This window comes from Gambusia affinis, linkage group LG17 (genome assembly GCF_019740435.1).
Source record: "Gambusia affinis linkage group LG17, SWU_Gaff_1.0, whole genome shotgun sequence".
Lineage (NCBI taxonomy): Eukaryota > Metazoa > Chordata > Actinopteri > Cyprinodontiformes > Poeciliidae > Gambusia > Gambusia affinis.
This window is the reverse complement of record NC_057884.1, coordinates 17,504,179-17,520,121: the sequence shown is the minus strand read 5'-3', so window position 1 is coordinate 17,520,121 and position 15,943 is coordinate 17,504,179. Positions and strand designations below refer to the sequence as shown.

The window sequence follows — 15,943 nt, the reverse complement described above, 5'->3', positions numbered from 1 at the left end:
GTATTCTGTTGTAACACCAACCGTTTAACTATCAAGATGTTTATTTACAATACACAGAAATTTAGACATTAACTTTGGGAAGCAGGTGTTGGTGATCTTTGGCGGAAAAAAACTAGAATAGCGTGAAAGCTGATCCACCTCAGCGAGAACGAACTCTGGTGAAGTTGATGCAGCGGCCCTAAAAGACAACAGAAAGGTGAATAATGTTGCTGAAAATGAGCAAGAATAAGTCTTAAAAAGTACAATTGTATTAGATAATATGTCTTCTATGCATGTTTTTTATTAAGTAAAACTTTGTAATTATAAGTCAACATATAAAGATCATCCACTATTCTAAATGGGGACCTACACATAATTCGATTGGTTTATTTGAATGTGGTTGTGGAAGCAATTTGACAACTTTAAAACCTAAATTAGGCCTTCAAATACAATCATGATACATATTTGCTAAATTACTTTTCTATTTTATGATTTAGTTAAATATATTATCTGGTTCCACTAATATCTCAAATTTAGGTAGAACAACTCCACAAAACCCTCCCCCCCAAAAAAAAAACTAGTAATTACCCAAATGCTACAAGCAAACAACCAATTTCAACCATCAAATACATCAGACTTTCAGTAAATCTAACAGTATTTTGGAACATGGATGAGAGTGGAATAACAATTTGTCTGAAACTGCTAAATTAATCTGAAATAAAAACATCTAGTCATGTCTGGTTGTTCATCTGAGGTTGTATTTAATTTAACGCCTTGCAAGAACAATATGATAGTTTACTGAATTCCAGTGGAGAAAATGCTTTTATAATCATGCTATTAAATCTCATACTAAAAACCAACGACAAAAAACTAACCCTGTTACACTGGAGAGTGTTTGTGTGAGCTCTTTTTTTGATAATGATAAATGCAAGCGTTCACTATTAATTATAGTAAGCTACATGTATGCAGAAAGCTGTTATTTATCTGTCTGGGTGACAATAGCTAAGATGAAATACTTTTTAGCAAATTAAATATGTTTATGTATTTTAAAAGAAAATCTACATGGGAAAACCTATTCTGAAAAATATTTCTGCTCTTCTAAAGAACCTAAAAATAATAATCTATAATTTATAATGATCAGATTCATTTGTATTTGGTGTAGTAGTGAAGTATTGAGGCTGCGTCTTGCCTTGTCCTGAGGTGTTGGCCTCATGATTGCCACTCTGTCGTACTGCCTTCTCAGTAATGCCATCAGGGCATCAATACGCCCCTGAAGAGGACATCAACACGTAACTTTTCATGAAGAAAATTTGCATTAAATTGCATAAATATCATTTATTTTAGAGACCGTATAGATAAGTTGGATGGTATCTCACCTTGATGGGAGTGTACCATTTGGTTTGGGTCGGGGAGTTGTGAACAGGTGGAGGTCTAGGCGGGGGCCGAGGAATGATGGGTTCCTCCACTTCCTCTGGCATAGTGACCGTAGCATTTTTGGCTTTTTCCAGTCGCGACCCTTCATCTGTGGATCCCTTCTGGCCCCATCTCACCTACAGGAAGTGGGCAGACACAAACTTTACAAAAATAAATTCTGAAAAGGTTTTCCAGCTCACACTCTACAATTTTCACCTCCATGCGTCTGATTCCTCCAGGCCCTCTGCCTCCGTAGTACGACGCATCAACTGTAGGCCACTTGTGTTTGGGCAGAGGATCCTCTTCTGGTTCCTAAGTGAAAAAACATCAAAAAATACTTTACAATAAAATCAGAGAGTAAAGAACTATACACAAGTTTAGGCCTCCAAATTTGGACTTATATATATATATATATATATTTTAATCTAATATGATTTAGTCCAAGTCTATAGACACTAACTTGCAACCGTGACATGTTAGTCAGGCCATGTATGACAGAAATATAAGGAATTCAGTTTTCTCACTCCAGCTCAACAAATGAACCCTGCCAAAGCATTTCTCTGTCAGCCTCCCAAGCTCCACCGACGCTCCTTCTGCGTTCACCCAAAATTAGATCTTCTCTCAATCACCTCTGCCAAGATGGCAGCGTGAGGTATACTGCCCAAAACCATGGAGGTTCTTCAGAAAAGACTTTTTCACTTACAAAAACAGGAGGCGGTGGAGGAGGACGAGACGGAGGAGGGTCCCTGATGACCTGTGTGAAAACAATATCAAACATTTTAAAAAGTGGTTTAAAAAAAAATTAGAATGTCAAATGTCAACCTCCAGCATCCTGGCTACATGTAGTTATAAAATACTTTTTATGAAAATAAATATTTCCATTTGTAGTTGGTAATCAGAATTTATGGGCTTCAAATCAAATAAATCAACTGGAATAATCCAGCCTATTTTTAGTTATATTTCTAAGAATTAGATTTTATTTTTTTTTAGTTTTCAATACTAATTGTATTGTCTGTCTGAGACTGCTTGAAAATGCTGAGTTATATATATTTATCAATATAATATTATTTGTATATTATTTTTGTGCTCCATTGGCTGCATTAGTCACCCAGTGAAACCCTAAATCCAATATGACTTCTGTAAAGCATAGAAACGTCTGTTTACCTTATTTATATTTACATGTCAGAAGTTTCATCTCAGTCACAAACATGTAAAACTTTGAAACTGAATTAGAAGTAGATAGAAACTTAGATCGGCCACCTTTGTGTTCTTCTTTGGATGAATTTGGAATCTGTGACCAAGAGCCTGATAAACAAAAGAACATGAAAATAAAAGAAATGAAAACTTACCACAGTGCAGCAGAGAGGCCAGAACCACCAGAATAAACCAAGAACCAGTAGCAGCAACAAAGCCAGCAGCAACCACAGCACCCAGATCCCATCTGACTGCAGCAAACAAGGCACAAAATGTGTGATCCCCACTAACTGTGCAAATATGATTATTTAAATATAAAACATAAAAGAAAACCAGCAGTGCTGCCTACATCCTCTCTCGGACTTTCTCCTACACCAACAGAAAGGTTATTTTATTTAACACAACAGAGTTCAAATTGATACCCACGCATGAGGTGGCGTATATGGTGATGGGAGCGGAGATGTACGACTGTCCATTGTTCAGGCTAATCAGCACTTCAACTGATCTGTAATCAACAAACAGAGGCATAGAAAAAATCCTCAGAAAAAGAAGAAAAGACGTTATTCCAACAGCATCTCCCAGGAAAACATCCCTTAGGAAATAAACTGCTGAGTCCTAAATGAGAACAGAAGAGTATCGACGTATCCAAGCATCAAAATGGGTTAAACTTGGAGATAATGAAGGACTCGAGGAGGAAAAAAAACAAAAAACTTTTCTTGTAATTAAGCTTGGACTAGATTTTCTTACTCACTGCTGTAGATTATGCAGAAATTCAGATGATCTGATCTGAGAAAACCCCAAAATTTCTGCAATATATAGAGATTTTTTTCCCGAATGTGAGAAATGACAGTATTCTATTTGAGCTCCGTACAGTCAAATCGGCTTTGGCTCATTAAATCCCAGAAATATCCAGGCCAAACTCACTTTGGTTTATCAAAAACCTGGAGACAGTTTTATACAAACACTGTACTGGTTTTTCTTTTAACACACTCAAAAAAAACCCAAAAAAACCCCCCATAAACAAAGAAAAATTGCAAAAGGCATAATTAAGGATTCCAAGGAACACACGAGTAACAAAACAGTCAATTTAGAAATACAAAACAAAACAAAAACACAACCACTTCTACAATAAGCTAAATTACTGGTGAAGATGCAAAACAAAATAATCAAAAAATCAACAAAAAAAAACCTAAGTCTTAAAACCAGTTGCAAAAGTTGACACTGAAAACTAGAAAACACTAATATTTAATTTAACAAAGTGCAGGGAAATATTGAAAATGTTGAAATAGATGCCAAAGTTATTGGCATCTATTTTTATGATATTTCTATGCAATTTTTATTTGATTTTCTAAAATGTCAATTAGAGTGCTAGAGAAATTTGAAATTATTTCCTCTTTCACTTGGATCATGTGACAGATTTCGTTCAATTCATTCATACAAGGCAGATATAAGACAGGAAATGGCTACGAGGTAATACTTAATCAACCTGATAATATATCCAGCAATTATTGAAAAGTTTAAAATTATGGACACATGACAAACCCGACTGACCTGGCTTTTTTTTTAAAAGAACAAAACCATTTTACTGCAGCTTTACTGTGCAATTATACTCTGAAAAAAAGTTTTTAATATTTTATTGTTACAATCTAAACAATCTTTGACAAAAGGTAATTGTTTTTATGTACAGCTCATTAATAGTTGTATTTGTTTGCAGACTTACTGTCCAACCTCATGCAGACGAGGAGCTGGACACAGCAGATAGCCGTCTTGGACAACTGTCGGTTTCTCATCTGAGAGGAAAAACACAGAAACAGAGTAAATCCAAAATAAGGGTATAAAGCTGGAGATATTGTACACTAATGACATGTTTGTTGTTTTGACATTTAACTTTAGAGGTAAAATCATTTTAAAAAGATAAGCGCCTTTATTAGATTTTCTGTTTAAGTTTATTTTTATACATACTACAGGGAAGTTGGGAGTTAAGTAAACACTTTCCCTACATGCTAACAGCAGCTCAACAGGAATCACATGCTGTTTGTGCTCGTCCTCTCAGTGACACTGACCTCAGCGCAACTCATGCCATCGATCTGCTAATAGACTAATGGGCAGAGAGCATCTCTTCCCTCCCTCTGCTCAGCCTCATAATGTCTCCTCTGTTCTCTCGCCACAACTGATAAAAGGCAGCTACTGTTTGTTTCTCACTGTCATGACTCCCGATTTTCCATTGCAGCTCAGATATCTGCACACTGTTCCAAGTGGCACTTGATAGTTTTTCCCAGTGAGCAATAAGGCGCCATGTCGATGTTCCATGAAGCATTGGTGCAAACAGACTCCTTCGGATGATTTACAGCAGTAGCAACAAGTAACAGTCTTTAACTGTAGTTGAAAACCATGAACAGGCATGAGATGACATGAGTGTGTCATTTACAATAAGTCTCTTGATTGGCAGTGAGAGAGCAGAGAAGGTTGTCGATCCTCTTGGTTCCGCTAAATCCGGTCCCCTTTAAAACTACGTTGAACGACTCTGGAAGATAATAAAATGGAAATGAGACTTTAAATGGTGTATGCCAGCTTTTATTATCAAAATACCAAATCTGCCTAATTTTGAATTTCAGTAACTTAATTTCATGGAGGGAACAAAATTTAAAACAAAATTTAAAACAGAATTTGTATAGCAGGTCCACAGCATCACAGATTCTCTACCATGCTTTTCCACATTTACATCCTTTTGTTGGACCAGATGAAATTCAGTGTTTGAAGGACTCAACACAAGCACCAGTTCCAGTTAAAGTCCCATTAAAGTTTACAAAACACTATTTTTGTTTTTTAAACCGCATAGCCAAAAACATTTGGCCAGATTCATATTTTGTCTGATCATGCAGAAAAAAGAGAGTAGCATGAAAGAAAAACAAACTATAAAATAATGAAAAAGAACATAAAAAAGTACCACAAAGTCTTTGCTTATTTTCAGCCTCATAGGTTTGTATCCAAATTGACAAGCTATAAATGTGAAATACAGAGCAGCTCCAAATCCCATGTTCAGATCTGCTGAGAATATTTTTTTCATTAACTTAAATTTAGTTAATAGGACCTGATGTAACATATGCCACCATCAGATGGCAGCTTCAGCTTCATTTGATACTTTTATACAATGCCAAATAAAACGGACTTGACTACAGAATCACTGGCAATAATAAATGCTTTTTCAGCCATCTGGACGTTTCTTCAACCTGCCATTCTTCCACTTTTAACACACTTTAATCTTCACAGTTGTAGTTATTTTAGGAATTTCTATTAGATCTTCGATTTCTGAGGCGGATGGAGAGGAAAACATCAAAGCAGATCAAAACAATGAGCACTTCCAGCAGTTCCTCTCAGAACCTTTACCTTCTAGTTTATCCAAAATATTCTAAACTGAATTAAAGCCTGTAAAGGCTTGTCGGCTTAAAACAGTCAGAATATCGAATTTCTGTCATTCAGAAAAAATCCCTGGTTGCTCAGAGAAAGATAGGACCCCCCCCAATGTTTATCTGTAGGTGGAGTTTTCCTCTTCCTCCTGGCATCATTTAGTTATACATAAACAATACGTGCTCATGTTTCTACAGAGCCCCATTTTAGTTTCCCCTGGCTGTAGAAGATTAGCATACAGAAACTGAGCAAAACTAAAAGTCAAAAGAAAATATCAGAAGATGTATGATGCTATGATTTAGGGGTGGGACCAAATGTGAGTGATAGACAATTAAACATTTTACATTTTTCTAAGAAAAAATATGAAAAGCTAAAAAAATAAATGTTGCAACTTGAACTAGTTTTTTCCCACCTTACAGTGTCAAAAGAAAGTATTCACACTGCCTTTTGCTCTTTCTACATTTTGTAACATTTTAGAAAACTGATTTGAGTAAAGTTTTCTGAAAATAAAACCTGCCCATGATAAACAGTCTTAAAATATTTTTATACAATTAAAAAATGTAACTATATTAGGATTATACATATATAAATATCCAAACCCTTTTCTATTTCAGTCAAAACTGAGCTCAGGCACTTCCACTCATTACCCTTGACACACTGCAACTTGATCGAAGTCCTCCAGTGGTAAATTCAGCTGACTGAATGCAATTTATAATTGAGGAAGCTATTTTTTAAAACGTCTCTGTAGATGTCTAAAACTGGGTCGTGTCACTACACAAATTTGGGCGAGGAAGAAGGGAATCAGTCAGAGATGACCAACAACCATAAGGAAATCTGATGTTCCCCCTGTAGATCTGAAACCCCTCCAGAAGGTTTCCCCTTGCTAATGCATTCCAACAATCAGGCCTATAATTTATCTTCCAACACGATAATGAGCCAAAACACACAGCCAAGATAACAAAAGAAGACGTTTCAGGAGCAGACTGTGAACGCCTTTGGGTGTCACAGTCAGAGTTTAAATCAAACATATCTGGACAGATAACAGTAGAAAACAACCCAAACAAGTGAAGGCGTCTCAAAGGTGCTTCAGTAAAATATTAAGCCAAGTAGAGGAGAAACGAATGTACCTGCAACGCTAACATGAGTAAATCAACTCTCATGTTTGGGCTGTGGTCAGGGAATGACATCTTCAAATGTTCAGTGACCTGCAGCTTTTGGAATGACACTCCATGGCCAAAAACAAAGAACAGTCAAACATTTTGATTACACAAGTTTGTCTTAGCAACACATTGCCAAGTAGAACGCAAAACACACCAGCAAGAGAGCCTCACCCAATCCAACTTCTGCAACAGTTTTGGGAACATTATGTAGATGAGAGACGTTTTTTTCCAAAGGATTTGTTTTATTGTTTAGGTCTGGAATCACTGGTGACCAAAACATCTTAAAATGTTGTCTCTGGCTTCCCAACTGAATCTTTTAGAAATTTAAGACACTCCCAGGCTAAATCATCCAGTAAGAAAATGTATAAATATATCTAAAGATGTGTAAAGGCCTGTAGCATTAAGCAATTAACTAATTAATCACATGGTAAAATAATATGAGCTCAATAATTTCCATTCTAGTGATTAATATTTTTTAAAGGGAAATGTTGTTTACACAGACATCATTATCCATTTTATTTCTGGTTTCTGTTGGATGTGGTTTTTATTTCCGTTTTATTTATTGTTTTTGGTTGCGTTTTATTTTGGTTATTTCAATTTCAATTTGAATGGTTCTTTACAAAGTTAAAGTTTATAGGTTTTAGACAGGGCAAACTTGAATTATTATGCCATTATAAACATACTATTCGGAAATGGTCTTAAAACTGCAATGCTATTGATTATCGCAATCAGTTTTGTGAGAATTTATTGTCCAGTAAAATTTGTTATGACAGAACTACAAATAGCAAAAACAAAAAGGTTACTCCACATACTGACACAGTCATTAACAATTATTTGACTTTTTGGGACAACCTTACAGATAAAACAAAGTCCTCAAAACAAACATACCGTTCACACAGACGCTGGACGGCTCTATTGTGAACACGTCATTGCACGACTGTTTCAGGACCTGCAAAGCACAAAGACGATACCAGACAAGACCAACGTGCTGTTTGCACCAATTTGTGCAGATTTTCCGGATCAAATTTTATGTCACAAACTTACTGTGTTGACAATGTCTTTGAGGGCATGAAATCCAGAAAGGACCGGAAACACTTGTTCTGCGCCGTCTGCTATCTCAGCAAGCTGTGACCAAAGTAGAAAATGTTTACAATTCAAGTTTATTTGTATAGCACATTTAAGAAACCAGGCACTTAAAAGTGCTTTATATCATACAATGGCTGAACTTCAGGGAGCCAATGTAAGGGTTAGGGGTATGTGCTCTATCTTCCTGGTTTTAGTGAGAATGCCAGCAGCATTCAGGACTGAGAGACACTGTTACAGTAATCAATGCGACTAAAGATAAATGAAGTGTTTGAGTTCTTTTGGAGAAGAGCTGCAGAGATGCACAGCAGAGGACCGACTATCTACTAGTTGTGCACTTAACAAATCGAGCCTTTATGGAGACTTGACAACCATAAAGTCACTGCAAGAAAAAAGCCATAAGAAGCCCAGTTTTCAATTTGCCACAAGCCATTTAGGAGACGTGTGGAGGAAAGCCAACACGGCACCATGGAAACCCTAAAAGCCATCATAGATTATGCCATGGTGATGCCTTTCTACATCCGAGAGAGGATAGGCAGTCAGATTATCATAGAGAGTTGAAGGGAGCCAAGTGGGTGGTATTCTTGAAGAAAAAAGGACTGTTGAGATTTTAAGTCCAAAGGGAATGAAAACATTTGGAAGGATTTTGAAGTGATGCTCTGCAAGTTCATCCAGATGCTTTTCAGGGAGGTCTCTTCCCTGTGATGATGCAACACGCTTTGCTTCAGCAACATTTAAGGAGGGCAAGACTGTGAGATGAAAGCTCCGGACAGCTGTCTGCAGCCTTTAGCTAATGATAGCAAAGCAGGAAGTTTCTCTGGCATTATATCATTAGAGAATAATGTAATTACTTCCTCTGTAGGCCAGTGAGAGCTGTGGGTCAGAAACTGGGCAGAAGATCGCTCACACTGAAGACTTCAAGGGAGATTTAGGGGGAGGAACATCTTAGTATCATATATCATATTATTTTTCACACAGATTGATAGCACCATAGATGCTGACACAACTCAAAGATACAAAACAAGATGCAATAATGCAGTATATCATTTCTCCAATGTAATTACAGCATTTTCCTTTGCCCACCAAATCTCATTAGAAGTAATGAGGCACTGCAGACTGAGGAAGAGACCACATGTCACAGCAGAGAGATTCTCAATCACTGTGGGTTTTTAATGTATGTGGCTTTATTCCCCTGATGGTTCTGACAGTCATCAAAGGATATTTCTGTTTGTCTTGCTCAGACATGAGCATTCTTAAAACTGCACATTGGCTTCTCTCAGATAAGTCAAAATCTCATAAACCAGAATCTGCACCTGCCAGCTGCTTACTTTTCAGATCCCGGAAAGGTTCGGTTGACCTAAGACTAAACAACAGTGTCAAGGAGGGTTACTGGGACAGAGACAACAGGGTTTTCTTTGAGTCCTCACAGTCCAACATAGAATTACCCAGACCGAAAGGCAAATAAAAAGTCAATATTTAAACAAGCTGCTTCTCTCTCACGATTCTAGATGGTTTCATGTCAGCGAATAGTAAAAGAAAAGAGGTACCTCCTACCTGTTTGTGATCAAAGCCCATGACCCCGACACAGTACACTCTGGCTCCAAAACCTCTGGCTTTGTCAGCCTGGGAATCACAACACAGGAAGGGCAATTCTGCTTCAAACGACACTGACCCACAGTTTATGAGATCAGAGCAGATGAAAGTTGTTAACAAAGGTAATTAGGGCAAAATAATTCAAATTACACCCTCAGTTCAGGCAGAAGTCAGCGCTGACAAAAGCCTTAAAAATAAACCTGTTTTGGTCAAATTAGATTAAGTTGTTTTCCAGCTATTTTCTTCATTGGTTTATACATAAATATAGTCCATTTGGGAAAAAAATTAAGTGGGGATTATTTCAGACCTTCCCCACACTCACATCCTCTACTATTAGATTTATTTTCAGCAGCTTGTCTTTCGGCATGCACATGCGTGTGTGTGTGTGTGTGTGCGTGCGCGCGTGTGTGTGTGTGTTTTACCTCCTTCACACTCATTTCATACAGGTAGATGTCCAGCTTGCCATCAGTCAGAACAATGATGATACTGGATGACAGTGAAGTTTGGGTCTTCATCTGTTCTGACACCTGACAGGTGAAATATTTCATTCATTTATCTGAATTATTATTAACCAGGTGCAACAAGGAGTTCTAAAGATTACTAAATGATTTTTAACTTTTGGTAATCATTTAGTAATCTTTGCAACGTAAAAATAATTTCACAACATTCATTCTGACCAATATTCATGTCAGTAAGAAAGTCCCAGCATGTCAGAACAGTTTTTAAGAAGAGCCATTTCCAGGGATCAAGAGTTCCAGTATAAGTACAAGTTAATTTGGTCTTACACCACTTTGCCACAGTCTGGAAGAAGACCTAACTTGTCACCTTTAAGTGAATGACAAAATGTTAGGGTGTTCAGGAACAACCAAGACTCAAAACATCAATTGGTAAAGTTGACCAGTACTTAACCAAAATGAAAATATCACTTCTTTACCTTATAAATATAATTTTATAATAATAATTATAATTTTGCCTTAACAATGGTTAGCTCATTTGATCAACGAAAATCCCCTTTCAATCACCACTAGGCATTGTTAGAGGTCTTTATGTGGACGTCTTTAAAAAAATGAATAAAAAATTAAAGTTGTTCAGATGTCAGGCAATATTATCTGGTTTCCAAAACTGTCATGAGTTAAAAGCTGAGAACCAAACAACAATCCCATTGTTCCAAAATGAACACTTTAAGCTCAGACTTGTCATGCATGATCTGAAGAAATGTTTTTACAGTCTGTAAACACAAAAACTGAGCAGTTCAGCCATAAAAATAAGAAATATGATCAGGAGAGTCTAGGCTTTCAAAACTAGGGACACTGGACTAACTCTGCACAACCCAAGACTTTGTCACAGAAGTAAACGGAACAGTGGTGGAGACTTCTTCCCATTTCTTTAACTTAACTCAATAGAAACTGTGAACACTTGTTTATTTACTTGTATAAGTAAATAAACCAGATCACATATCCAAACCGTTTTGACAATGGATATAGTGGACCCAAATATATTAAGCTTTTGGAATTGCCTTGCCAAATCCCAAAGTCAACCCTACTGTGGACTGTGCTCAAATGCCAAATCAGATCCAGGAAAACAATTATTTTAATAGAACTCTATTATGTCTGCCATCAAGATGCAGTCAAATATCCAGACAGAATTATCGCAGAAGATTATTAAGAGCTATAAAAACCAAGTGGTCTGTGACAGACTGGCGACCTGTCCAGGGTGACCCCGCCCCTTGCCCGCCCCTCCATGGCTGGAGATTGGCACCAGCAACCCTCCCGACCCCATTAGGAACAAGGGTGAACAGAAAATGGATGGATGGATGAAAAGCAAGTGGTTGAGGTGCAACTTGCTATGGAACACACCAAATAAAATATATAGCATTGTTGAGGTTATATATATTCCTATGACCAAACAAAATAGTTTTGAGATTATGATTAAGCAATGTGGATCAGTTTACCGCTTTTAAGCCTTCGTGCATGTATGTTTCACCAGAAGGTTTGATTTGTTTCAGCTCGTTTAGACCCTCCTCTATTTTAGACCTGTTGAAGAAAATCACAAAACAAAATGGGTTTGAGAAAAATTTACATTTCTGTGCATTATTTTTAGTTAGATAATAAAAGATGAATTGTAAAACAAAGCAAAAAAGAGGTGAAAACCCACCTGTCTCCTGTTAGAGGGAGTATTACATGTGCATTGGATGAAAAGACGATGTAGGAGACCCTCATCCTGGGGCTGAAGCACATCACGTTATCAAGCATTATTAAACATTGACTGTGTTTAATGTTTCCTGAAAACCCGAGCTAAAAATTAACTACTACTCTTTCTGCAGCTTTTGGTTTTTAATATCTTTTAAGTGGGGTGGTGACTGCAGAGGTTAGGATGAGATTTAACATCTGTTGCATGCTAAAGTCCATTTTTACCCACCCTGCTATTAGAACTAAAGATACCACACACTATTACCCAGAGGAGTTTTGGAGCAGTTGTTGGCTTTGTGTGATGTCTGCAACCTCAAATAGCCATGCCCTGCTTCCCTTCCCTCTTTTGTTGGACTGTACTTAAAGACTAGCCACTACTTAAATAGTTTTGGTTTGCTCCGTCTTAATGTCTGTTTCTGAATGTGTGACTCGTAAAAGTTTGTTTTTTTGAATCTGCAGGAGAAGGATATTTGTTTCTCCCTTGACAGTAAAAAGAGGAGGAATAATGTGCAAAACCTTTATTTGGATTACCTGACAAATCGGCTGGTGAGTTGCTCCACAAAGCCATAGATCTCGTTCCAGTGTTTAGAAACACTGCCTGACCTGTAAAAACAAAAAAAGAAAAAAACAAAACAAAACAAACACTTTAAACGTTGAAGATTGTGTAACAAACCTGAATTTATTTTGGATTTTATGTGAGAGATCAACAGCTGGCCACAAGTCATTTTGGGTACACACAGTTGGTGTTTTGTCCATGCAGTTGGTGTTTTGTCCATGCAAAATGGTATGAGTGTAAGAAAATTGTCTTTGCACAACACATTGAAAACACAATATGGTTTGATGAAAGCTGAATACAAGCAAATCTTGACAGAAACCCAGTCAACGTAAAAAAAAAAAAAAAAAAAAAAGATTGAGACTGGGGTGGAAGTTCACCTTCCTTCAGGGCAAAAACCCTGACAACAATTTATGAGTCAGAATGGTCCAGTCAAAGTTCAACTGAAAATGTGATGCAAGATTTCACATGAGCAGAAAACTGTTTACTAAGACTCTCCATCCAATCTTACTGAGTTTGAGCTGGTTTGCAAATATTATAGTCTCTGGAAGTGCAAGACTGGTGGAGCTATACCCTGAAAATATAGCGGTTTGCCTCATCGGGGCTGAAAACAAATTCAGTTTTTTATTTGCAATTTAAAAACATAAGCTTCCATTCACTTTACAAGTATGGACTACAATACAAAATTCAAATAAAACACTTTGGGGTTTGTGGTTTTAATAAAAAAAAGTTACTTTGTAAGCCAACATATATTTCTAAAACACTTTGTAGAGACCCAGAAGTTGACAGAAAACGCAGGTTTTAGTACAGTAAAAACTAAACCAGGAGAATTAAGAGCAGCTGTTGTTCTATGATGCATGCATAAATCAGGGATTAGAGCAGCAGCTAAGCTTTATTTGTAAAGTAACTAAAAATATACATATGTTGCAAAAATATTAAGACATTATGAAAAATAATATGTAATGAAAAAGAATAAACTAAGTCCGGGTCAGGGATGTTTAATATAAGACGAGGAGTGTTTTGCATTTGGTGGGACAAGGGAAGACAAACAGAGCCATACATGGACAAAACTGAAAGGCAGTCTCTCCTGTAGAAACTACTATTTCAATTAACAGCACACAATAAGCCACCATAACTCACCTGTCCAAAACAAAATAAATATCAAACGCTCCATCGCAGGACGCGTCTTCCTCTGGGAGCGTTGAACTCGTGGAGTAAACGCGCAGAACCAGCAGCAGGATTTGGCACCGCGTCCAGATCCGATCCATGGTCCATGAGTTACATATCAGCACCCGGTTGATTCAAGGGAGGATTAAAGAAAAGAGCCACTACTCTTAGTATGGGTTCTGGCCGGCTGCTCACATGTTGAATCGGTGCTGTTTTGACTATGCATGTGAGCGCAGCAGCGATGTCAGTAAGGAAAGCAGCAGCAGGCTGAGAGGGGCAGGGCGGCTGCAGCTGGAGGCACCACCGTCAAATCTCCCACGATGAAAACAAAGAACTTCCTGCCGACTTCCTGTCAGGCTTAAAGAGCCTCACTATTATGCTGACCAACCAATGTTTTTATTTAAGGGAAAAATAAATCACCAATGAACTTGTGTTTAAAACATAAAAGACAACCAACACGTTTGTTGAGTCTTGTTTAAGTTGTTACTTCGTTGAAAGTAAAAAGTTAATTATGCAAATAGTTTTGGAATAAGTATAATACAGATAGAGAATAGTAAATATATATTATGCGGGGCACAATTTGTGGACTTTATCGCTCATTTATTTACAGTGTTTTTTACTTTTACTGACACTGCGACGTTGCAAATTTAGAAAAATCCATTTGAGTATGTTTCTTTCTGTGGACAATAATCCAAAGTTGAGAATGAATTGAGATTTTTCAACTAGTGGTGCCTCCGAGATTAAAATAAATATAACAAAATCATTTTTACAGTTTCTTTCTTAAATAACAAATTAGTCATCCCATTGATTTGTTTATTTCAATCATTTATATTTTAAACATGTCGCATTCTGATATTTAAACAAACGTTTAAAATGAGAAGGAGCTGGAAGGAAAAACAATCTTATATAAACTCCTTCTTTCAAGGTCACCATAAGCAACAAAGCATCAATCAACTATCCACATACATCTTTCATTGCAAAACAGGAAATGCATATAATAATAATAATAATAATAATAATAATAATAATAATAATAATAATAATAATAATAATAATAATAATAATAAAGAAAACAAGATATATTTTGGTAATTCTACAACACTCCACTGAGTCTATATTGATAGAATACATCTATCAATATTTTTGTAAAATTTGTTCTTAAAAATATATTTTAAAAAAGTTTCCACTCTCTTTGGTTTCTTTACACAGATTGTTCCAGAAATAGAGATACAGCATACCATTTGTTTATTTCTGACTTTGTTTTTTTTTAATAATGTGAAATCTGTTAGAACAAATTACTAACACTGGGATTACCAGGAAAACATGGACATATTTGGTATAGACTTTTATTTTGAAGACATATCATTCTCTTCCTGTGCCTTCTACAAGATCAACTTACTAAATAGATAATGTCACAATAGAAAAACACAGAAACAACCAACATATGACTAAAATAAATAATTCAAAAGTCTTTATGAGACTTAAAATATTTCTCCTTCAGCATAAGAAGCTAAATAATGTCCCAATGACTTGAAGAATTAATAAAACATGTCACTCTGTGTGAGATCAACCCAGTAACTTATTAAAATTTTTATGCTCTACAACTTTGACTGTCCTATAAATCAGCTAGAGAATGTGTTTTTATCCAAAATGTTTGAACAAGTGCATCATTATTGTGTTAATCCACTGCAGATGGAACTGTAACTGAATACTCTGTGTGTCCGCATGCTTAAAGCTTATCCAAACTGTTATTTCCCAAATGGTGAATTACAGTGATCACCATGTCATGAGGCAGGGGTTATGTCATCAACACATTGATTAACTCATAATTTATTTGTTTTTCAAGTCCTTTAACATTAGAGCAAGAAGATCAATTTCTTGTCACATAGCTAAACTTTATCAGACCTTCAGGGTGAGATGTTGACTTCATTCCTGTCTGTCCTTCAGTGATCCAGCAGCCCTGTAATTACATAAGTCATTGTGGAGTGTGCAAGGATGCAATGTGGATTCCAAGTTGGTTTGTAGCTCAGCAAACTGTTTGAATTAAGTCATGACAGCTAACGCCTCATATAATAACACAGCATAAAGAATCCCCCTCTCTCAAAATGGATGATGCAATCTCTGTTGTATTTGGGTGTGGTTGGACCTTCTTTTATTTTAAATTTTAAAACAAAAGGCTAAAAATCTATATTATTATTTGCAAA

At 36.5% G+C, this 15,943-nt stretch overlaps 1 protein-coding gene across 1 annotated transcript; it reads right to left on the bottom strand.

The window, feature by feature from the left end:
• Positions 1-23: 23 nt before the first annotated feature.
• antxr2b (ANTXR cell adhesion molecule 2b) lies at positions 24-14,039 on the bottom strand. The gene is made up of 17 exons (XM_044096352.1): positions 13,713-14,039; positions 12,551-12,622; positions 11,985-12,056; positions 11,782-11,863; positions 10,253-10,357; positions 9,792-9,860; positions 8,199-8,279; positions 8,043-8,103; positions 5,015-5,110; positions 4,307-4,376; positions 3,013-3,091; positions 2,742-2,837; positions 2,096-2,146; positions 1,609-1,704; positions 1,356-1,529; positions 1,169-1,249; positions 24-178 (listed from the first exon to the last, which is right to left on the bottom strand). The coding sequence occupies exons 1-17, from the start codon at positions 13,838-13,840 to the stop codon at positions 140-142; spliced, it is 1,452 nt and encodes a 483-aa protein (XP_043952287.1). The 5' UTR covers positions 13,841-14,039; the 3' UTR covers positions 24-139.
• Between the last annotated feature and the right edge of the window lie 1,904 nt (positions 14,040-15,943).